General features: G+C 45.9%; 1 protein-coding gene across 2 annotated transcripts in view; it reads right to left on the minus strand.

The window, feature by feature from the left end:
- The window catches only part of VTCN1 (V-set domain containing T cell activation inhibitor 1), a 63,883-nt gene that overhangs the window by 25,048 nt on the left and 15,707 nt on the right, over positions 1-23,128 (minus strand). For both annotated transcript variants that reach the window (XM_040471437.1, XM_040471438.1), the window contains exon 2: positions 4,706-4,770. In XM_040471437.1, the coding sequence (XP_040327371.1) occupies positions 4,706-4,770 (65 nt within the window). The remainder of the gene's footprint in view (positions 1-4,705; positions 4,771-23,128) is intronic.

A 23,128-nucleotide genomic window follows, 5' to 3' on the forward strand; every position in this document is an offset into this window, starting at 1 on the left:
AATTGTTTTCTGTATTTAGGAATATTTCTATGTCTGAGCTGCGGTCTCAGGAATGATGCCTGCAAGGCACACCAGAAAACACCCTTCCCTGCCACAACTCCGTACGAAAGTCATTATCTGTACCAGGGAGGTAGGGAAGAGTGTGGGTTCTGGAAGCAAATTACCAGGGCCTGAAACACAACTGTGCCATTTGCTAGCTGTGTGCAACCTTGGGTGAGTAGTTATTGGGAGGTAGGAATAATACTTGTCTCCTCTTTGTTGTGAATAGTAAATTGGATAATGTATGCAAAGTTATTTATTGCAGTGAGGTGCACATAGGAAAGATTCAAAAGATATTGCCATCGTCATCACCATCACCTACGTAATGCCATTTCCTTAATTTCACTGCCTTGTGTATGAAGCCAGCTAACATTTTTTTAAAGTGGATTTATTTATTTTGAGAGACAGAGCGGGTGGGAGAGGGGAAGGGAGAGAGGAAGAGAGAGAATCCTAAGCAGGCTCCACACTGTCAGCGTGGAGCCCAACGTGAGGCCCAAACTTGCGAACCGTGAGATCATGACCTGAGCCAAAATCAAGAATCGGGCACTAACTGACTGAGCCAGGCGCCCCAAGCCAGCTAACATTTTATTGAATTTATCTAAAGTGTGATAATATGATGCTCTCGGGTAAGGATTATGGGCGTTTTAATAAAGGCAACTGAGAAAAATCCAACTAAAGAGTGTTAAATTCATAAACAGCCTATTGTATTCAAAATGCCCAGCTTTAACCCCATGAAATAGGATGGAGGCAGAAAACCTCTTTATTGGCAGTAGGGTTTTAATATTACTGGTGGAATATTGCTGGACTGGGTAGACTAGCTTTTATCCATGTATTTGCTTCTCCAAGCACCCATCCACTTGTCCGTTCAAAAAAGCACTTAGGGAGTACCCTCTGAGCATCCTCTTTAGGGGACGGAGCTAAGTACTGAAGTCGCTGTAGTCATACAATAGGAAAAGTGTGAGTGGCAAAATGTTGACTGTCACAGGGAAGCTGTGGCAATGTGAAAATTCTTGCTAGGGTGGTCAAGTAAAAGATAATTCCATAAGGGGTGTCATGCCAAGCCGTTTAGCCCTAAGCCCAAAAAAGGTTTGTCACCAAGATTTAGAGTGCAGGACAAATACTAGAGTTGTTGCTGTTGTTTTTGTTGTTTTTGTTGTTTTTAAGGCAGTGTATTTTTTATTTTATTTTATTTTTAGAGAGAGAGAGTGTGCGAGCAGGGAAGAGGGACAGAGAGAGGCGGGGGGAGGGAGAGAGAATCTCAAGCAGGCTCCTTGCACAGCGTGGAGCTTGATGAAGGGTGAAGCCCATGACCATGGGAACATGACCTGAGCCAAAATCAAGAGTTAGACACTCAACTGACTGAGCCACCCAGGCGCCTAGGGTTTTAATTCAAGGAGGTGTATAAGATCCAGAATGGGTAAATTATAACTAAGGAAGAGCTAATTAAGCATTAGTGAAGAAGTTACCAAAATGTATATACTGATATCTTTAAAAGTTAGTTCAAAATATTCACTTTATCAGTCGATATTTTATTTCCCAATGTATATATACACATATTTTATAATACATATTTGTAATGTGTGTGTATATATGAATATATTTAAATTTTTTTAATGTTTATTTTTGAGAGACAGAGAGACAGAGACAGAGTGCAAGTGGGGGAAACACAGAGAGAGGGGGAGACACAGAATCCGAAGCAGGCTCCACGCTCTGAGCTGTCAGCACAGAGCCTGATGCAGGGCTTGAGCCCATGAACCACAAGATCATGACCTGAGCCAAAGTTGGATGCTTAACTGACTGAGCCATCTAGGCGCCCCTATATGAGTGTGTTAAAGTACAACACATATACATAAAAATGTACACATCGTAACTGTGCAGTCTGCAGAATTATCACATTTTCATTTCCACATAACCACCACCCATACCAAGAACTAGAACTTGACTATCCCACAGAAGTCCCCTCATGCTGCCTCCTAAAGGCTACCCCCTCAACTCTTCCCAGGGTAGTAACCACTATTCTCCTTTCTAATAGAGATTCATTTGCCTGTTTTTGAACTATATATACGTGGAATTATATAGAACGTACTGTTTTGTGTCTGCTTCTGTCACTCAACATTATGATTCTCATATGAACATGCACTCAGTCTCCTCAGTCACCAGGAAATAGGAATTAAAACCACAAAAGGATTCTACAGTATCTAGGGTTGGTGAGGACATGAAACACTGGATCTCTCATACACTTCTGGTGAAGAGTAAATTGGTAAACATTTTGGAAAGCTGAATGATAGCGTCTCCTAAACGCTATTAATTGGCTTTCTTTTTAAAAAATGTTAATTTATTTATTTTGAGAGAGAGTGAGTGGGGCAGGGGCAGAGAGAAAGAGAGAGGGAATCCCAAGCAGACTTGGCATTGTCAGTGGGAAGCCTGACACAGGCCTGGATCTCACAAACCGTGAGATCATGACCTGAGCCGACATCAAAAGTCAGATGCTTAACCGACTGAGTCACAGGTGGCCATGTTGGCTTTCCTGGACATACTCTTTTGAGAAGTGTTTATTTTAAGATACCAGAAAAAAGAATGAAAAGACAGCAAAACAAAGCAGAAAGAGGGACATTAATAAAGATAAAAACCAAAACTAATTAAATAGGAAAACAATCAGAGACAAACCTAAACGTGGCTCTTTCAAAACTACTGTTGAGCTAATAATGCCCTGTAAACCTGCTTTAAGGTGAGAGAAGGAAAGAGAGATACGCACAGACTGATGGACAGATAAAATGTCCAAGATCAGGACTAGGTAGAGAGAGAACATAAAGAGAAAATGAATTATAAAAGAATATTAGAATAAAACAGGCTAGTACACTCAGAAACAGATCCATACACATTTAGATACTTGATTTATGATAAAAATAGCACTTGGTGAGACGTGGGGGAAGGACAGTATTTTTGACAAATGGTGCGAGATCACCTGGAGAGCCACACGGAACATATGAATCTTGACCACTCTCTTGCACCACACACAAAATTAATTCTGAATGGTTAATAGATATAAATGAGAAAGGTAAAATAAGAAAGCTTCTAGAAGATAACTTAGGGAAAAAATCTTCATGACCTTGGGATAGGCAAATATTTTTTTAACCAAACAGGCTACAAAAAGCTCCAGTATAAAGGAAAAGATGGATAAAATGGACTAGGTTAAAATTAAGAGCTTTTGCTCGCATTGAAAGACATCATTAAGAGAGGGAAAAAGCAAGCCATAGAGTAGATGAGATTTTGCAATGCATATAACCAAATTGCATCCAAAATATATAAAGGATTCCTACAAATCAAAAAGAAAAAGGCAGATAATCCAATCAAAATGGATGAAAGACAAAAATACCTTTTTTTTTTTTTTTAAGTTTTTAGTTTTTTTAAGTAATCTCTACACCCAGCATGGGGCTCAGACTTACAACCCCAACATCAAGAGTATCCTGCTCTACTGACTGAGCCAACCAGGCACCCTAAAATACCTATTTTTTCTCTTAAAATATTTTTGTAATGCTTGTTAATTTTGAGAGAGAGAGACAGAGACAGAGACAGAGACAGAGACAGAGACAGAGACAGAGTGTGAGCGGGGAAGGGGCAGAGAGAGAGGGAGACAGAGAATCCGAAGCAGGCTCCAGGCTCTGAGCTGTCAGCACAGAGCTCAACGCGGGGCTCGAACCCACAGCGCCCGAGATCACGACCTGAGCCAGAGTTGGACGCTTAACTGACTGAACCACCCAGGCGCCCCCCAAAATACCTATTTTCGATCAAGGAAGTGGGGAAAGGTGCTAATGCCTTTTCTAGGCAAACATGTACCAGCTACCATTTTCTTCACTTAAGCCACAACCACTGTTTGGTGGCAGCACATCCCCACCAGAGGAGAGTGACAGAGACAACAGGCATCTGGGACTATAGAAACTGAAGTTATAAAGCGACAGCTTTGGCCCCAGACTAAGTTAAAATAGAAATGTTGGCCTGAGTCAGGCAGCTTAAGGGAAATGGAGCAAACAGTTTGCCTCGGAGAAGACAGCTGTGGCCTAACTCACTCAATGTTTTAATTAAGTGGCATCCATAATAGACGCTTCCAAGTCACGGTCCACACAGAAGAGGGGAGAGAAGACTATTCCTGCAACTGACATCAGCTGCCTTTGGAATCTCACCATCCACGCACGGTGGCGTCAGTTTCCTGCACAAACAGCAGTCACAACCTGTCTTCCCGCTACCTAGGACCCCTGTGCACAAGGACCTGATTTTCTTTAACACTTCAGCAACGTTTCACTGCAAAGGAACCACCCACCCGGGCCAACCATTGCTAGAATGGCTCGCCGTAGCCCTTTACCTGTGACGCCAGATACCTTCAGCGCTGATTGGTAGGTAGAATACCCTGGTACACATCCCGTTTGGCTCTCGCAACTACCTGGGGACCTGGGCATTAATTCCCCCATCCTACGAATGAGGCAACTGAGGCCCGGGGAGTTAAATGACTAATTTGGAGAGAGCGGAGTCCATAAGTAGAAGAAGCAGTGCTCTGCTCTGAGGTTTTCTGGGTCCAAGCCCTGCGCTCTTTCCGTTCGACCGCGCTGAGTAATCAGGCACCTAAGTGGTAAGGGGTGAATGGATCACGATAACGCAAGAAATCACATACCTGAGATACCAAAACCGATGATAAGTGCAATGGCTCCAGCCAAAACAATGATGATGCTAATAATGCTATGGAGAGATAGAGAAACAGGAAATTACTCTTCAGTTCACTTGACATGCTGCTTTGTGACCCGGGTTCATGTGTGTCATTTGTCAGAGGTGCCACAGAAAGCATCTCAACTTTCTTCTTCACCGTAAGCCCCTTCCTAGGAACAGGCGCCTTTGGAAGGGGTCTCAACAATTCCATCCCTGTGTCCCTGGGGGTGCCGGGGGTCATGAAAGCAGTGACTTTGTGTATCATCTTACTGTCCTATTTCCAGATCAGGGAAGACCGCATACAAAGATCGTTGGGACAAAACTGAGGGCATCTCTGTGGTGTTGGGTGCAACCTGCGGGGGGACTGGTTCCATACTCAGCCCACACTGAGCATTAATGCCCAGCATTGATCTATCTGCCTTGTCTCCTTCCATAGACTTTAAACAATTTTTTTAATGTTTATTCATTTTTTAGAGACAGAGACTGAATGCAAGCAGAGGAGGGGCAGAGAGAGAGAGAGGGAGACACAGAATCCAAAGCAGGCTCCAGGCTCTGAGCTGTCAGCACAGAGCCTAACGTGGAGCTCGAACCTGTGAACCATGAGATCATGACCCGAGGCAAAGTTGGACGGTTTTCAGACTGAGCCACCCAGGCTCCCCACCCTCCATAGGCTTTAAACTCCACGAAAGACAATGGTCATCTCTTCCCTTGTACTCACCCATCCTTAGTCCACTGCACCCTGAAGATCCTCAATGGGAGTTTGTTTCCTCTTATTAAAAACGGTACTACATGTTTATTACAGAAACTTTAGAAAATACAAATGTATTTTTTTTTTGTTTTGTTTAAATAGAACAATAAAATGACCTGCAATTTCGTCATCCAGACACAACCATTGTTAACTTCTTGACAGGTATCCTGCAGGGGCGCCTGGGGGGCTCAGCGTCCCACTTCGGCTCAGGTTATGATCTCACGGTTCGTGGGTTCGGGCCCCGTGTCGGGCTCTGTGCTGACAGCTCAGAGCCTGGAGCCTGCTTCGAATTCTGTGTCTCCCTTTCTCTGCTCTTCCCCCACTCGTGATCGCTCTCTCTCTCTCTCTCTCTCAAAAATAAATAAACATTAAAAAAAATGTATCCTGCCAGTTTTCAATGAACAAATTAACAAATGACACTTGGGGGAAAACTAAGGCAGTACTGTTTACAAGTGCCGAGCGCTAGAATAACTTGGCAGACATGTTGTTCTAGGCACCATCCATGGATTATATCATTTATCTTTTCAATAACCTTATGAGGTAAACAAATGTATTATCCCCATTTTATAGATGAGGAAATGACACAGGGAGATTCATCATCTTCCTGAAATTCACCTTGTCGGTAAGTGGCAGAGCTGGGATTAGAATCTATCTCTGGAAGCTGCACTCATCTACTTCCTACGCTGCCTCCCAAGAGGAGGGGGTTCACACATGGGGCACGGCCATCCGCTCTCCGGGTGGACCCATGCCCCTGGAGGGCTACCAGCTCTCGCTGTCAAGAGTGACGCGGGCAGAGAAGAAGGCCCAGGTCGGAGCCGGCGTGTTGGCAAAGCGGTTCCTGGGAAGCTCGCCCATCGCTGCGCGCCCTTGTGCATAAGTCATCAGGCAGGCGTCCTCGGGCACGCGGTCTCACTGCTGGCAAGCCGCACGCTCCCCACGCCCACACCAATGTTGCTCAACAACAGGACAAAAGAAAGGCACAGGGAGGCAAAGAATGGTGCCACAGAGAGAAAAGGGAGGCGCAGGGCATTCTGCTCTCCGCCCTGAATACGCGCATTGTGCCCAGCTCTCCCCTTGCTCAGGGCCGGACCCACCGCAAGAAACAACAGACGTACAAGAAACAATGTGAGTGAACAGTTTCCCCGGAGGTCAAGCCCTCACGAGGTGCGGCTGTGGGGGCAGCAACTGAATAAAGCAAAATGATGCTTTTAACAGCGGGGTATCTGCCATTGATTCTAAGAGGAGACCACATTTGACCACTTTGCTCTCTCTACACCCTCGGTTCTGACCGCTCGAAGGGTGTGAGAACAGCCACACGCACCCAGCAGGCGGCACTGCCTGGCTCTCTCTGACTACTGAGCCAGGGAGCCACCTCGCATTTGTGGCTCAGGGTTTCACTTACCTTGGGGAAATTACTTCATCTCTCTGAGACTCGGTTTCTTTTTCCTTAAAATGGGCACAGGAGCCATCCCTGCTTTGCCAGCTGGAAGGGTCTTACAGGGTGAAGTGCGTCCACCCCTCCAGATTTGTATTTTGAAGTCCAAACCCTGAGTACTTCAGAATGTGACTTTAGTTGGAAATAAGGTCATGGCAAAAGGAATTTGTTAGATGAGGTCATGCCAGAGTAGCGTGGGCCCCCCGTCCAGTATGACTGGTGTCCTTATGACAAGGGGACATTTAGACACAGACATGCACACACACTTAGGGAACACACTACTTTAAGATGAAAGCAGAGACCTACAAGCCACGGAACATCAAAGATTGCCCAGAAACCACCAGAAGCTGGCGGGGAGGCCTGGAGAAGATTCTCCCTCACCCTCCAAAGGAATCAAGCCTGCCCCGCAAGTGGTTTGCTAGTCTCCCGAGCTGTGAGAGAGCACTTTCTGTTGTTTAAGCCACAGGTCAGTGGTTCCTTGTTACAGCAGACTGAGAAGACCGATCTAAGAGGGTTGTTTTAAGATCAAATTAGATAGTGGATGTGGCATGATCCATGAAAGGCTGTGTATATATATTTTACCATAAAAACGTTTACCCGAAGCTATTTGCTGTAAGTTTGTTATTAAAAGCTGACTTACACCTGGGAACAGTCCAACTGGTAATCCTAACAATATTAGAGTATTTTGATACATCAGAAATACCGTGTACCAGGCGTGTGCGAGGGCTCAACGAGCTCCTTTGAGTTATCAGGTCCTGTTGAGTATCCTTTTTTTTTTTTTTAATTTTTTTTCAACATTTATTTATTTTTGGGACAGAGAGAGACAGAGCATGAACGGGGGAGGGGCAGAGAGAGAGGGAGACACAGCATCGGAAACAGGCTCCAGGCTCCGAGCCATCAGCCCAGAGCCCGACGCGGGGCTCGAACTCACGGAGCGTGAGATCGTGACCTGGCTGAAGTCGGACGCTTAACCGACTGCGCCACCCAGGCGCCCCGAGTATCCTTTTCATTTCTCTCCCAGTCTCTTCATTTCTGTCTTCAGGGCCCCTGGTCACCACCGTGTGTCACTAGCATTCTTACAAGGCTCTCCCAACAGTCTTCCCTGTTTCCAGTCTGGCCCCTCCTGCCCATTCTTCATACCGCCCCCATCAGCGTGACTTCAGAGTTTCTGTATGAGAGTGACTGAGGTGGGAGCCTCAGTGATCACGGGGAGAGTATGATGACAAGGTCCCAAGCATGGCTTCTGGACCGAGCCCTGCTTGATTTGAGCCACAGCATCACCGCTTATAGTCATGTGACTTCCAGCTTCCATTCCTTCCTGTTAGGATTAAATGAGCTGGGGGCGCCTGGGTGGCTCAGTCGGTTAAGTATCCGACTTCCGCTCAGGTCATGATCTCGCAGTTCACGGGTTCAGGCCCCACGTCAGGCTCTGTGCCGACAGCTCAGAGCCTGGAGCCTGCTTCAGATTCTGTCTCCCCCTCTCTGTGCCCCTCACCCACTCACACTATCTCTCTCTCTCAAAAATAAACATTAAAAAAAATTTTTTTTTAAAAGATTAAACGAGTTAACACAGTGTTAACACGAGTTGAGTGATTTTAAAAACCATGTAGAATAATGCCAGGCACATGGGAAGCTTCCATAAGTATGAATTCTTATTTTTCGGCTGTGGTTATGTAACAAACTCATGTTTTTAAGTTGGAATATATGTTTCCTTGGTGGTGCTGATGGAAGTTGGTGTGGGGATTGGCCCTCCGTTCAGCGACTGAGCTCTTTGTAAGAATGATTACCGAACTGTGATATAGTCATAACAGTCCTCTGCTGAAAACTTTGAGTGCCTTTCCATTTCCCTCGTGATAAAAATTCACCCTTGGATGTGGCCATGTGGCCTTCGAAAGGGGGTATCTTGCCTTCTCTCCTGCCTCTGCCTCTCCCCACGCTCCCCCTGGGTTCCTGCCCTCCAGCCACACTGAAGCATCATAGATACCCCTGCCTCAAGCCATCACATGTGCTTTCCCCTACCCTCTCTGAGGAAAAGCAAAGACACAGAAACAGACCCCTGCACACTCACCGGCAGGGATGGGACAGCGGAGGTCGTGTGTGTCACTCAAAGCGGCTGAGCCCGTGTCCATCACCAGCAGACCCGCATGTTTCCCTAATCGTGGAAGCTGAACCCTGCTGTCTGTCAGCAATCTCCCTAAGCAGGAATCACCTTGAGGTTTGTGCCGAGCTGCTGTTCCCTTGGGAAACAGTCAACTCTAGCGCCTTGGAAAGAGAGGCAGGAACTCTCGGAGCTGCCAGATTAAATAATTCCTGTCTGCTGCTTACTAATTTTTTTTAAAGTTGAATAAAATATTCACATAAGGTGTTCTTACGTTGCTTTTTGGCTTTTACTTTGCCAGAATGATTTCCAATAACGACGCTGTGGGAAATTTTTATTGCAAAATTGTCTTTTCACCACTGCGTTGGAATTCACGGCGCACATTTAAGTAGACCCTCCTTACAAAAGGACCCACATGAAAATCAGTGCTTTTGGAGGATCGGCTCATTTAGGAAGCTTTATTGAGTGTCGAGTGTGTGAAAGGCATTGCCGGGCAATATGGAGGAAATGTAGAGATGGGGTGCCTGCCCTCAAGGAGCGTATAGTGTAACTGAGGCAAAACACACACACACACACACACACACACACACACACACACACACGCACGTACAACATACACAGACATGCATGCACATGCACATATGCATGCCGTAATAACACAAGACACATAGTCAGGGCTTCAGTACAAAGACCAACAAATTCTCGCAGGAATTCTAGGGCGTAGGAAGTATTTACATCAGAGAGAAATAGGAAGAATCCAAGAGTGTTTCCACGAAGTGTGTTTCCATGAACCAATTTCAAGGAAAGTACAAAGGAAGGTTTTCTTGAGAAATGCATTTAGCTAATTCATGCTGCAACGTACTCTCTCTCCAAGGCAGCAACCCAAAGCAACAGAAAGACCACGTATGCAGGGACGGGGTCAGGACCCCACTCAGTGCTCTGGACTTGGAGAAGGGGGCTTTGAGGTGCTGCAGGACTCAGAGCCTTCCAGGGGAGGGGCTTAGATTCTACCAAACACATCCATGCTACCCAGGGATGGCCCTGTTCAACTCCCTCACACGCCTTTGTCTCCGCTGCTGCTGCCTTGAAAGAAATGAGGCATTTCTGGGAAGACATGATCCGTGCATCCCTGCAAAACCTCACACTGTACAAAATCACACACCAAACGTGGCAGTGCTTATGGAGAAAAATAGGGTAGAGGTTTGACCGCTCAAAACCTGTGTGACCTTGTAATTGGTCTACCAACAGGAATAATGTTCTCTGGAGAGAACTCTGGCAGCCAAAGTGGGCAGCTCAGTAGGGCCAGAATCTGCTTCCGGGCATTATTCAAGCTGCACAGACACAATTGTGCCGACCGAGGGTGCTGCAAGCCAGGGGGTCTTCTGGGAAGGTGGGGACGTGGGGAGGTGCAGACTGGGGTGTGCTGATCTGGGAAGGCAGCCCCAAGCACAGGTGTTGATTTGAAATTCAAAACACAGACAAACCTGAAAGCCACAGCAAGCCACAGCAAGCCACAAAGGTCCCACGTGGCAGGAGGCCACAAGGTCAGAAGGCTCCCCTCGTCCCCACCCCTTGTGTATCTCCTCTAGCTCCATTTCAGAAAACAAGGGCTTTCTGGACCCGCTCCACGGTGCGTAGAGCACTCATTCTGGAAGGCATAAAGCGCCCTTTGTTTTATCCAGACATTAATGGTTTCTATGCTCTCTAGTTTCTGCCTCCTTCCCCAAATACTGACTGAACTGAGAGATAGCACGTTCCTTACAGATCATCAGCTTACCTCCACTTGAATAAATGATAAATGATTAAGGGCTCTGAAACGTAGATTAAGTTATCACTTGTATGATTAATCTGAATAAATTACACTTTTAAATTAAATATAGCAAGCAGAATATTTGAGTAAATCAAGTAAATATTTGAATAAATCAAATATATTACTTTGTTCATAAACTAACCAAGTGACTGAGTTTATTATAAAGAACGCTGAAATTGAAGACATTCATTTCAGCCTATCCAAAACATTTCTCTCTTTCTTCCCCCCCTAGAAAGGTGAAAAGGAATTATTTTTAAATACTATGTAGAAGAGAGCATTGGGCTTCAAGGTACAATTATTGTCCAGATATTGATTAGTACAGGTTTTAGGTTTCTGAGAGGCTTAGATTGTTGTCTCCTCAAACATTTTTTTCCCCATCTCTACATCCCCCTGCTTTATCTGTATTGGTAAAATCAAGGCCAGCATTGATCCAGGGAACTGAGAACATGACCATTTGAGATTGGTAAATGGAGGGTTGGGAAGCAATTGGCAAAGAGGGGGCTGTTCCATGGAATTTTAGCTGCGTGAGGGGAAGGGGAGGAGTGGGCATCCTTCTGGGCAGCCCTGCCCTGTCCACATGGCTTTCCTGGCAGTGGGCAGCCTGGCTTTCTCTTTGGGAAAAACATTTTCAAAAATTTCCCGTAAGACACTTGGGTGCTTTTGAGTATCAGGTTGAGTTCCTTCAAGCTTCAGCTAAGAATAGTGATGCAGCGTTATGGGGGTCCTCCAAAGCACAGGACCCAGGGTTACATCATACCCGGGCCCAATGCCACAAAACCAGGAAGATATGACCAACAAGTAGATTGCATCTTACGTGCCAACTTCTTTTGAATGATGGATAGTGGTGGTGGCCTAGGATATCGTGTTAGAGAAGATTGTAAGGCTGCCTCCAGGCTCAGCAGGAGAGAGTGCCACCACTGATGGGTGATTTCTGGGTGAGCACGTGGGCCCCAGGAGTGCCGTTTCTGGGCTAGCAGTGACACATGAAAAGGGGGCTTGAGCCAACCACTAGCCACGGACTACCAGAGTCTTAGCCGAATTTAATAGAAAAAGAATGACAGTAAAATGGCTGACACTCCTCTATGCACATTTTTGGCCCACACTTTAAGAACACTGATTGGGGCACCTGGGTGGCTTAGTCGGTTAAGAGTCTGACTTCAACTCAGGTCATGATCTCAAGGTTTGTAGGTTTGAGCCCCACATCCGGCTTTGTGCTGACAGCTCGGAGCCTGGAGCCTGCTTCAGATTCTGTGTCTCCCTCTCTCTGCTCCTCCCCCGCTTGTGCTCTCTCTCTCTCTCTCTCTCAAAAACAAATGAACATTAAAAAATAAAAATAAATAAAAAGAACACTGATTAATGTGTTTGTTTAGGACAGGGTTTCTCACGCTCAGCCATATTGAGTATTTGGGCCAGATAATTCTTTGCTGCCGGGGCTGTCCTGTGCGCTGTAGGTTCTCTAGCAGCATCCGTGGCCTCTTTTATTTAAAAAAAAAAAAAAATTTTTTTTTAACGTTTTATTTATTTTTGAGACAGAGAGAGAGACAGAGCATGAATGGGGGAGGGGCAGAGAGAGAGGGAGACACAGAATCGGAAGCAGGCTCCAGGCTCTGAGCCATCAGCCCAGAGCCCGACGCGGGGCTCGAACTCACGGACCGCGAGATCGTGACCTGAGCCAAAGTCGGCCGCTTAACCGACTGAACCACCCAGGCGCCCCACCCTGGCCTCTTTTAGATGCCAGCAGTACCCTGCCCTTTTTGTGACAACCTAAAATGTCTGGAGACATGTTGCTCTGGTTGAGAACTGTTGATCTAGGAGAAGTGGGACCAGCATGGTGAGGTGGTTAGAAGACATTTCTTTTGAAGGGTAGTTGAAGTAACTGGGGTAGTTTAGTTTAGAGACGTCCAGATGTAGTGATGATCACTTCAAAATTTGAAGGGCGCCATACGGGCCTATTCTCTATCACTCTGGAAGAAATGAAGCCAATAGGTGAAAGTTCCAGGAGGTTAGATTTAGATCAAGTATCCAGAGAACCTTTCCAATGAGGGTTCTGGTACGGGCCTGAGACTGCAGTTTCCTGTCACTGGACATGTGCCTATAAGCAGGGGCTGAGTAAGTACTTAGGGACAGAAGTGGGGAAGGGCGTTTTGGGGCACCGGATAGGACTTGGAACAGTTTTGAAAGTCCCTTTCAAATAGACAGTTCTGTAATTTGATATCCCAGGGGGTTTGCTCTGGCCTTGCCCTTGCCACAGTTATGTATTCTGATTATGCCTCCTAAAACCTTTATTAATAACTTAACAATGATGGCTGGTATGTACTGAGGGCAGGGCCTCACTTATCTCATTTAATCCCTGCAACAACCCAATCGGTACTGTTATCTTTCTTTTCAGATGGGGAAACTGGGGCCTTGTGTTAAGTAACTCATCCACGGCCTCACCCCCACATTATTAAATCAGAGCAGGATGAGACTTGGGTCTAATACTCCATCATGCATGGCCTTCATTATCGTACGGTATGTTACATAAATCCAAATTTTCTAACTCCCAGGGTTCCCATCAGTTGCTGGGTTCATGGTTTGTGCAGTTAATAACCTGTGGAGGCCATCGGGCCTGATGTTCCACAGACTGAAGAAGCGCACCTCTCGCAGGTGGTATCTTTTGTTTGAGATGCTGGAAGGAAACCCGAAAGGGGGAGTATCAGGTGGAAAATTACTGAATGTTAACAGATAGATACCATTCCCTAAACAATATTTGATTTTGTGGCAGAGCCATAAATTTTTTTTTTAATGTTTATTATTTATTTTTGAGAGAGAAAGAGAAAGACAGAACGTGAGCAGGGGAGGGGCAGAGAGAGGGAGACACAGAATCCGAAGCAGGCTCCAGGCTCTGAGCTGTCAGCACAGAGCCTGACACGTGGCTCGAACCCACAAACCATGAGATCATGACCTGAGCCGAAGTCAGACACTTAACTGACTGAGCCACCCAGGTGCCCCATTATATTTTATTCTTAAACCTGCTCTATTTAGAACTGTCCCCTGATTGCCCATGAAGCACACATTAGCATTTCATCAGCCTTGTGCACACTGTTCTCCAGTGGCACAAGCAGAGCGGGACAAAAGTCAATATCAGGTTGATTGCTAGTCTTTTTTCTAATCATACCTGTGTCTCCCATTCTTCCTTATTCTCACTGCAGAGGAAATAACGTTTCCAGAAGACTTCTTCAGCAGTATAACTGATCCCATTGTGTTTAATAACAAACACACTTCACACCGGTTATGAACCTCCCATGAAGTGTCTGCTCTGTGGGAAGGGCTGGGCAGCCCCTGAGCAGTCTGTGTGGTCGGAACTGAAACAGCCTAATTATAAGTCTTCCAAACCAAAGTTTGGGAGAGATTTCCAGGGGCGCGCACAGCACCTGGAGTGAGGTTTGGCCGCTAATAAGCACGTCCTTCACATGATTGGCTCCTGTTTTTCAGGCCGCTCTCCTATCATGCACGGCCTCCTTCCCACCTTGTCCCACATCACCTTGCTTTCCTCACCCCTCCTGCTCCAGCCCAGTCCAGATGAGGGCTGGAGCACTGCTCAGTGACAGTGAATGGATGTATGGATGACGGTCATTTCTGGAATGGATGATGCAAAGAGAAGGTGCTCTCTATCTCTCCCCTCACCAACTCCGTGGAGAACCTGGCATTATTTTCCTAATGAAGGCTTGATGGGAGCAGGGGGCTTGTATGATTGAGCAGTCCTGTAATTCTTCCTCTACCTGTGTCCTCATCAACACTTTGCCTCTACAGGATTGCTGTAAGGGTCAGAGAAACAAACTAGGCTTTGTATAGATGCTGGTTTTTGTTTTTAAATTATAAATGTTAATTCTTCTTCCTATCCCTTCCCAGTATCCCCCAATTATTATTATTATTATTTTATTATTTTTATATTTTAGAGAGAGAACACAAGCTGGGAGGGGCATAGAGAGAGAGAGAGAGAGAGAGAGAGAGAGAGAGAGAGAGAGAATATCTTAATCAGGCTCCACACTCAGCACAGAAATGACATGGGGCCTGATCCCACAACCCTGGGATCATGACCTAGGCTGAAATCAAGAGTCGGATGCTCAACTGACTGAGCCACCCCGGCACCCTTATGTCTCCTAATGTAAATGATTTCTCGTTGCTTATAGATCAAAGTTCAAATCGAGTCTAGAATTTAAGACCATTGTAAAATGCCCATTGTATCTACGTGACCCTTCTCCCCCTCTGGAGCCGTGAATCCTCACCAAGCGGATGAGTGCATTGTCCCCTGTTGTCCTCCGTCTGTAACATTCTTCTGACCCCTCTCTGGCTGTGAAAGGCAGGCCCCACTCAAAGAGCTCTGCCTTGACTCTGACGCCTTTCCTGAAGGCCCAGCCCAGAGCGTGCTCTCTTTTCTCTTTCCTTAGTGGGTTTAAGGGGATGAGGTAGGAAGGGGAACCTCAGAGGGCAGGGCCTGAGCGAGAGGAGGAGGGTCAGGCACTGGGGTTTAGGATGGGGGCTGGGAGGCCGGCATGGGAACTAGCAAGTTTGATGGGGTAGGACAGGGCAGTCTCCCTCTGGGGCAGGTACATTTCCCTCAACCCTTTGTCCCCATCGGCCACTGTGATCTGGGCCTCATGGGTGGCCCCATGGGTGGCCCACAGATGGCACATGGGTGGCCCACAGAGCAAATGATCTAGAGTCTAGATCACTTTGCAACACCCTAAAGCCGCAAAAACTGTTGTGACTTTTCATCCCTTTCTTGCCTTCAGGAAACCTACACTGTCACTGAAGAGATTCAGAGAAGAACTTGGGCTGTCTTCTCTCAGAAAGCCTAGCCCTGGGATCAGTTCATTGTTTATTCATTAATAAGTCTGGGAACAAGTCTATCTGTCACCCTCAGAACTTTTCTCTCCCTGAGCACATATACCTGTCTTAGGCGGTCTGACGCCTCTGTCTTCTGAAATGGGATACAATGTCATATTTGTATGCCCCAAGGCTTCTGTCATTCACTCTTTATTTCAGTAACACCAGGAAATCTCCCCAGTGAAAAGCAGACCGCTGTATCCTGGGAATCAATAGGAATATGCTGTTCGGTCTTCCAAAAGTCTGACCCAGGACTCTACGGCAGGCAAGTCCTCACCTGCTGGGACCCACATTCTCATTGCATAGATGTGGACATACAGTGCTGAAAGTGTGGCTGAAAGTGTGGCTGTATGAAGCCTGGGAGGATGGACGGACTTGTGGAAGTTAGGCTGCCGGGCCCATCCCTTAAGGGATCGAGCCGCACTCCTTAGCCACAGACCCTGGGGCTGCCCTGTCCAGTACATGACAGGCCTCGACTGCTCACACTGAGGACGGTAGGGGATACGCACCCTGTCCTAGGATCCACGGTCATCCTTGACTTACACAACTCTGTGGACTTGCTTGTCTGTAACAGATACCAAGAAAGTTTCCCCGGCCTTCCAGCCTGGAATCTGCACCCTGCTTCTGCCCTGGAGCTGGGCTTGAATCCAGGGCCTCCTTGTGATTTCTGAGTCTGCTGCATGGTCATTTCCCTCTGGCCCAGCCTGACTTCTAGGGCACAGGCCTCAGCTCTCTCCTGTAGATTCATGGTTCCTGCATTCCTGCTAGCCTGGTACTACATGCAAGAAGGTTCCGCTGTATTCTCCTGTACCACCCCCAACTCCCCATCCCAGCCTGTGCCTGGCCCAGGGGTTTGGCACTAACCCGGGGATTGGTTGGCTACAGGGCTACAATGAAACACAAAATTTCTGTTTTATCTTCTGGTTTAGACTTCTACATATTCAGATACCGTATTTTAGTAACAGCTTAAGATTTACATCTAAATATAAAATATTGATTTGAGCATAAAAAGTAAAGAATGTATATGAATTCTGAAAGTTTAAAAAATCTTGAAACCAAATACAAGCTCAAGAAGAGTTTACATAAATGTGTGGATAGTTTAGGGGCGCCTGGGTGGCTCAGTCAGGTAAGTGTCTGACTTCAGTTTGGGTCATGATCTCACGGTTCATGAGTTTGAGCCCCATGTCGGGCTCTGTGCTGACAGTGCTTGGATCTTCTTGGCCCTCTCTCTTTCTGGCCCTCCCCCACTCAAGCGCTCTCTCTCTCTCTCTCTCTCTCTTTCTCAAAAATAAATAAATATTAAAAAAAATTTTTTTTGAACTTGTGGATACTTTATCCCATTTCTTGCCCCATTTTCTGGCCCCCTACCTCCATGTTTCATCTATTCTAAATGAATTTGGGCCTCTAAAGATCCCAGGCTGTTTCTTGCCTCTGTGTTTTGTTCACGCTGTTTTTCCAGGTCTTAGAACATGGTAGGAATTTAATAAATGTTTGTTGAGTAAATGTTTCGCCTTAGAGAATGCATCCCTCAGAGTATCTAGCACATAGTACTTAAAAGTTATTGAATTAATGGATAAATCAAAGACTAAGGGAAACTGACACAGTCTTCACTTTTGAGGCGCCTTTTATGGGAGAAATGATCATTTATATTCCTCTCTAAAGGAAAATAATCTTTTAAAAAATTACAGCATATGAAATCTTGCTGGTGCCATGAATTCTAGCACAATGCTTTTTGGAGGGCTCAAAAAAGTAGAAGACCTAGTTGGCCAGGGTCAGGAAGCAAACCTGGAATTAACTGATAATAGCTGTGCTTGATCACTTATTCACCTTGGGTCCTTTTAGTCATTTCTCTCCACAGATGATTTACAAAATATACACACCCCTCTAAGCCAAAAGGAAATTTTCAGGGAATGAAAATATAAATTTCCAGCCATAGAAACAAAAGAGGTTTTAAAAATATAAAAAAGAGGGTAGGGCACACCATGACCAAAATGAGAAAATGTAATATGTATCTAATCAGAGGTAGAGAATGAGAGAGGGGCACTATCCAAAGAGAAAAAGACCGAGTATTTTTTAGTATGTAGGAAAGATCCCAATTTTTCAGATTCAGGAAGGCCAGTGTATCTCAAGTAGGGTAAGTAAAAAGAAAACTACAAGACACTTCATAGCGCAACTGATGAACAAAGACTGAAAAGATCTTAAAAGCGGTAAAAGACAAATTACCTAGAAAGGAATGACAAACTAATAGCTTGCTTTCCAAAGTAACAAGGGATGCCAGAAAAATGATGGGATTGTATCTTCAAAGTCCTAAGAGAAAAGGAAATGCGAGGTATGAAGTATAGCTCGAGTGCCCAGCAGGTATCACAGACACAGATACGCCATGGAGGGAATATGGTACCCAACGTGAACACTTCCTGCACAATCAACAGGCTATTAGATGATGCCTCCAAAAACTTAAAAGTAAGATTTATACCTTCACAGCAGGGTAGAATCAGTCTTAATGGGCATCCAGAGAATTTGCTTCAGGCAATATTGAACATGTTAGAGAAACAAGTGACAGACAAAGCTTCGCTGTCCAGGGGTCCAAGCTATCAGAACTTCAAGAGATGGGCCAAAGCAAGCTTTTTTGGGCAGCCCTGGGCTATTCATTAGGCCCACGAAGCGTGGCCTTATGGCCTTAGCCCAGCAGGAATGGCAACCTGTCCCTCCCAGCCCCGACCAACACTCACAAAGGGACCAGAGAGCAAAGTTAAGTTTCAGTGGACTTTACAATCAGGAAAACTGGAAGGAAGTGTTTTTAATGTTAACTTGTGTATACTTTTTTTTTGTTTTAAAGTTTAGTGGTTTTCGTACGTGAATTACCTGGTCGTTGGTGAGGCATTAGGGGGCACCACTACCATCTTTTTAATGCTCTGAATGGGAGGGAGAAATATTTGAAGGCCAACGTCGGACCTACCTTCTTCATTTGGTGCCTTTCTTCATGATATATATAACACCTGTAGAACAGTGCCTGGCAGGTAGCAAATGCACTAAAAAGGCTGTATCCCTTTCCTTTAAGGCCCATGTGAAGAACCAGGGTGACTGTGGGTACACAGTGTGCTGTTTTCCAGGCCAAAGGGGTGGAGGGTGGAGCTAGGAGGGGAAGGTCTCCTGTGGAGACACTTAGATTCTGTCAGGGACTGAGAATCCTGCCAGGCCTGGGAGAAATGCGTCCCCGGTTTTCCCTTGGTCTAGAAATGGATGGGCTTCGTTTCTCACTAGCCTGGATACAAAGGATAATTCCAGTGCCCCTAAAGCTGCACCAGCCACATCGACCTTGACTTAGATTTCAGAAGTCAGGATCAGAAACTAGTTTTGTTGGGTTCATATTTACAATGGTTTCTTAGTTTCTCCGCTCTTTCTAGGCATATCTTACCCAAACCGAGGACAGAAACAGTGTCTCACATTGCAGTCAAATGTGACCATTCCAGTGGCCACAGAGTTGAGAAACCCAGGGTGACCATGGGATGTGGCAACACAGATGGGGGTGACCAGAAGACAAGAGGTAGGAATGACTGGGGATGCTGGAACTGTCTCCCTCTGGCCAGTTTCCCTGCTACCACGGTCTCCCAGAGGACGTTGCCACGGCCTGCCATACGAGTCACAATCTAACAGGGTGGGGGATACCCTGGGCATGAGATGCTGCTTCATTGCTCTGAAATGGTCTCTGGTTACAAGAGCGATCTTTCTAAAAATGGGAAATGGGATTGGGTGGGTGTGAGAGTTCTGAAAGAGGTAGTTTCCATTCCTGACTGCTTGAATTCCTGGGCTATTCCAATGGCTGGGACGTGCAACGGGTAAAATCACTAAAGCTACAACAGGCCTGTGGACTTGTAGCCAGGGCAGTGTTCTCGTGGCGTGGAGAGTGGATTGCACCTGTTCGAACAGTTGGAGAGGACGTCTCTAGGGCCCAGGGCTCAGCAGCGTAAACTGCAGTTGAGACCCTAACAGATCACAGCTCCCTTTTTCCTCTTGCCTTAGCACCACGAGCGGAGCAAGCTCATTCTTAGACGTGTTCAGTATTTTCCTTACAGTTTTGTAAAGTCGTGTTTGGGTGGGAGGTGGGGGCTGGGAAAGTGCAATGAGCTATTTATTGCAAAGGGAGAGAGAGAATTGGATGGTGGATAAAATGCAGAGAAGGTAGGAGAAGGTAGCTTCAGTGGACAGGGCCCCTTCTATTCCCTCTCTACCCCCAAAATCTGGGGCTGTGTTCATGCAAATGTCTTCTATATGGGCACTGATACCATGGAGCCGAGAGCAGCAAGGAGACGCATCTGAGTGGCGCTGGCCCCCCAACCGGTCCTGTCTCTACAATGCCTCCAGGCAGATTCAGAGAGGATTACTATTTTTAGATGTGGCTGCCAAGATTTCTGGGCCTCCTTTCAAACCCTTAAGAAAGGATCCTTCCCCTATCCACTTTAACCAATTATACGGTATTACCCCAAATGTGTAATGTTGTCATTTCTCGAGGTACTGGAGTAACTAGGGGGCAACTCCGTGGCCTTTGTGCTGAAGCATGAAGTTCCCAGGAAGACACCACATTCTTTGAGCTCACTTGTAAGCCAGACAGGCTCCTCATTCTTTTGTGTATGGCCTAACTCTGGATGGTGCTTGAGGGAAAACAGTGGCAATGTGTATCAGAAGTTATCTCGGTGTCCTCATTGTCCCTGGTACATGTTTCTATCACGATGCCCATCCCATCATATATATCAAGTGTATAAATGATCTGTTTATACACTTGTGTCTCCTTTGGTCTCCTCTAAACTTCTCAGTAACGGGCAGTGTATCTTTTTGTGTGCGTGTAATTGGATGTTAAGTTTAACGTTTCAGCTGAGGTTCTAAGATACAGTAGACGCTGCATACCAAAGCAAGATACCACAGCACTATGCAGATTTTTAAAAGGGGATCTTTGACAACCACTTCCAGAAATCTTAGCCGCCTCAATCAGGTGAAGGATTTAAAAGGGGCTCAGTGTAGGGGGAGAAGTTGCGTGAGGTAATTTCTGAGGCTGTAACTCCTCCCCAATGCACAAAGCACAAAGTTGGGGTGCAGCGGTGAAACACCCACTAGAACTGAAATCATACTTCAGGGATTTAATGTGGTCTAGAACAGCTCAGTGAGTGAGACAGAGACAGGGGTTCAGGTTGGGGGAGACGGAACACAGAGCTGAATTTGGGGGTCATTACCGTTTCACGAAGCAAGGAAGATGTGAGTTTGTCCGGTGGGCCTGATACCCTAGAGCTGTGAGTGCTCACCACAAGCAATACGTGGGAGAGGACACCTGAGTGCTGAGAGTCATGTGAGAAGTGCGCCTGCCATGAACCAGGGGCCAAGGAGGCATCAGCCATCTGAAGGAGAGGCCAAGTTTTCATGACAGCTTTCAGAAGGTTTGGATGGAACTAGAGAGTATCATGCTAAGTGAAATAAGCCCGTCAGAGAAAGACAGATATCCTATGATTTCACTCATATGTGGAATTTGAGAAACAAAACAGATAGCATAGGAGAAGAGAAAGGAAAATAAGATAAAAGCAGAGAGGGGGGCAAACCATAAGAGACTCTTAAATACAGAGAACAAGCTGAGGGTTGCTGGTGGGGTGTTGGGTGAGGGGATGGCCTAGATGGGTGATGGGCATTGAGCAAGGCACGTGTTGGGATGAGCACTGGGTGTCATACGTAAAAGATGAATCACTGGGTTCTACTCCTAAAGCCAAGACTGCACTGTGTGTTAACTAACTTGAATTAAAAAAAAAAGGTTTGTCATGCATTTCCCTACTATTTGAATGCACTTCAAATGGCAGAGAGAGATAAAAATAAAATTGCGCTTTGATTATAAATTATTAACCTGCTGGTCATGCTGAATCAATGTATCAGTCACATTTATTCCCCTGAGTGTCAGACATAGTGCCTGACTAATCCTAGGCATTCGATAAATACCGAACTGAGCTGATCTGATTTTGGAACGTATCCTTCTTCTACTGAACCAAAACATGTCCACAAGGCAGCCCGATGGAATGGCGGTCCATATTTTTATTTCAGGGTTATCTCTCCTTAAATAAAAGATTTTACATGAATAATTAAAATTAGCAGCTAAATATAAACACGCATTTAGAAATCAGCTCTTAATTATTATCCATAAATATTGTCTAGCTCGAGGGAGAGGATCTTATTATAATCTATATAAAGCCCAAATATCTTGTGGCCCAGTTTTTGACAATGTCACAAAGAAATACTGACCCAATGGAAAAGCTTCACTGAAACCATTGGACATGTAGGAAAACATCAAAAGGCATTACATGGACAGTGCACGGCAAAACTTCTTAAAAAAAAAAAGAAGAAAGACACCCTCTTTTGCAACTTCTATCCTTCCTATTGGCTTCCCAAACTTTCCCTTCTTTAATGTTTATTTATTTTTTTTGAGACAGAGAGAGACAGGGCATGAACGGGCGAGGGGCAGAGAGAGAGGGAGACACAGAATCAGAAACAGGCTCCAGGCTCTGAGCCATCAGCCCAGAGCCCGACGCGGGGCTCGAACTCACGGACCGCGAGGTCGTGACCTGAGCTGAAGTCGGACGCTCAACCGACTGAGCCACCCAGGCGCCCCTCAAACTTTCCCTTCTTGAAATTCCCCAAAACTCTCCCTGAGGTCTACTCCCTGGTCTCTTCTCCCTCGTAGCTTTCTATCTATTCTCACCAGCAAATCCTCTCTCCTCTCTCTTCCACCTTCATCAGTTTTGCCTGTGTGGCTTACTCCACTGAATTCATAATTATGAGCTGGAGGGTGGGGAGACTTAGCAGAAAACACCAAGATTCTCCTGAGGAGTTGGGTAGAGAAGGAATAGCCTGTGAATATTCCATTGTTTTCTCTGTCCATATAAGAGACTCGCAGAGGGCAGCTCTAGTAGGAGTATGGCGGACAACTGACCCTCTGTTTTACTACCTCTTGGGCTTTCTCCACGCCACGGTCCCTCCCATCTTTAGCTTGATAATAAAGTGAAACCCTATAAGAAATTTAGCCCTTTGGTTTTGTTACTGATTAAAATGTATAGTATAATATTTTATCTCATTAATCACTGTCTAGTGTACCTGAGTGTAAATGAGTATATTAGTGACTTTACTGAGAGTAGGGTTGGATGAGAAATTAAGAAGGAAACTAAGACATGAAAAAGAAAGCCTCAACAACAGGGAAATGTGGGAACATGAGATATAAAATTTGCCATTTTCGGGGCACCTGGTTGACTCAATCGGTTAAGCGTCCAACTTTGGCTCAGGTCATGATCTTGCAATTTGTGAGTTTGAGCCCCGCGTCGGGCTCTGTGCTGACAGCTCAGAGCCTGGAGCCTGCTTCAGATTCCGTATCTCCCTCTCTCTCTGCCCATCCCCTGCTCACGTTCT

This window comes from Herpailurus yagouaroundi, unplaced genomic scaffold (genome assembly GCF_014898765.1).
Source record: "Herpailurus yagouaroundi ecotype Mexico unplaced genomic scaffold, PumYag 77, whole genome shotgun sequence".
Taxonomy (NCBI): domain Eukaryota; kingdom Metazoa; phylum Chordata; class Mammalia; order Carnivora; family Felidae; genus Herpailurus; species Herpailurus yagouaroundi.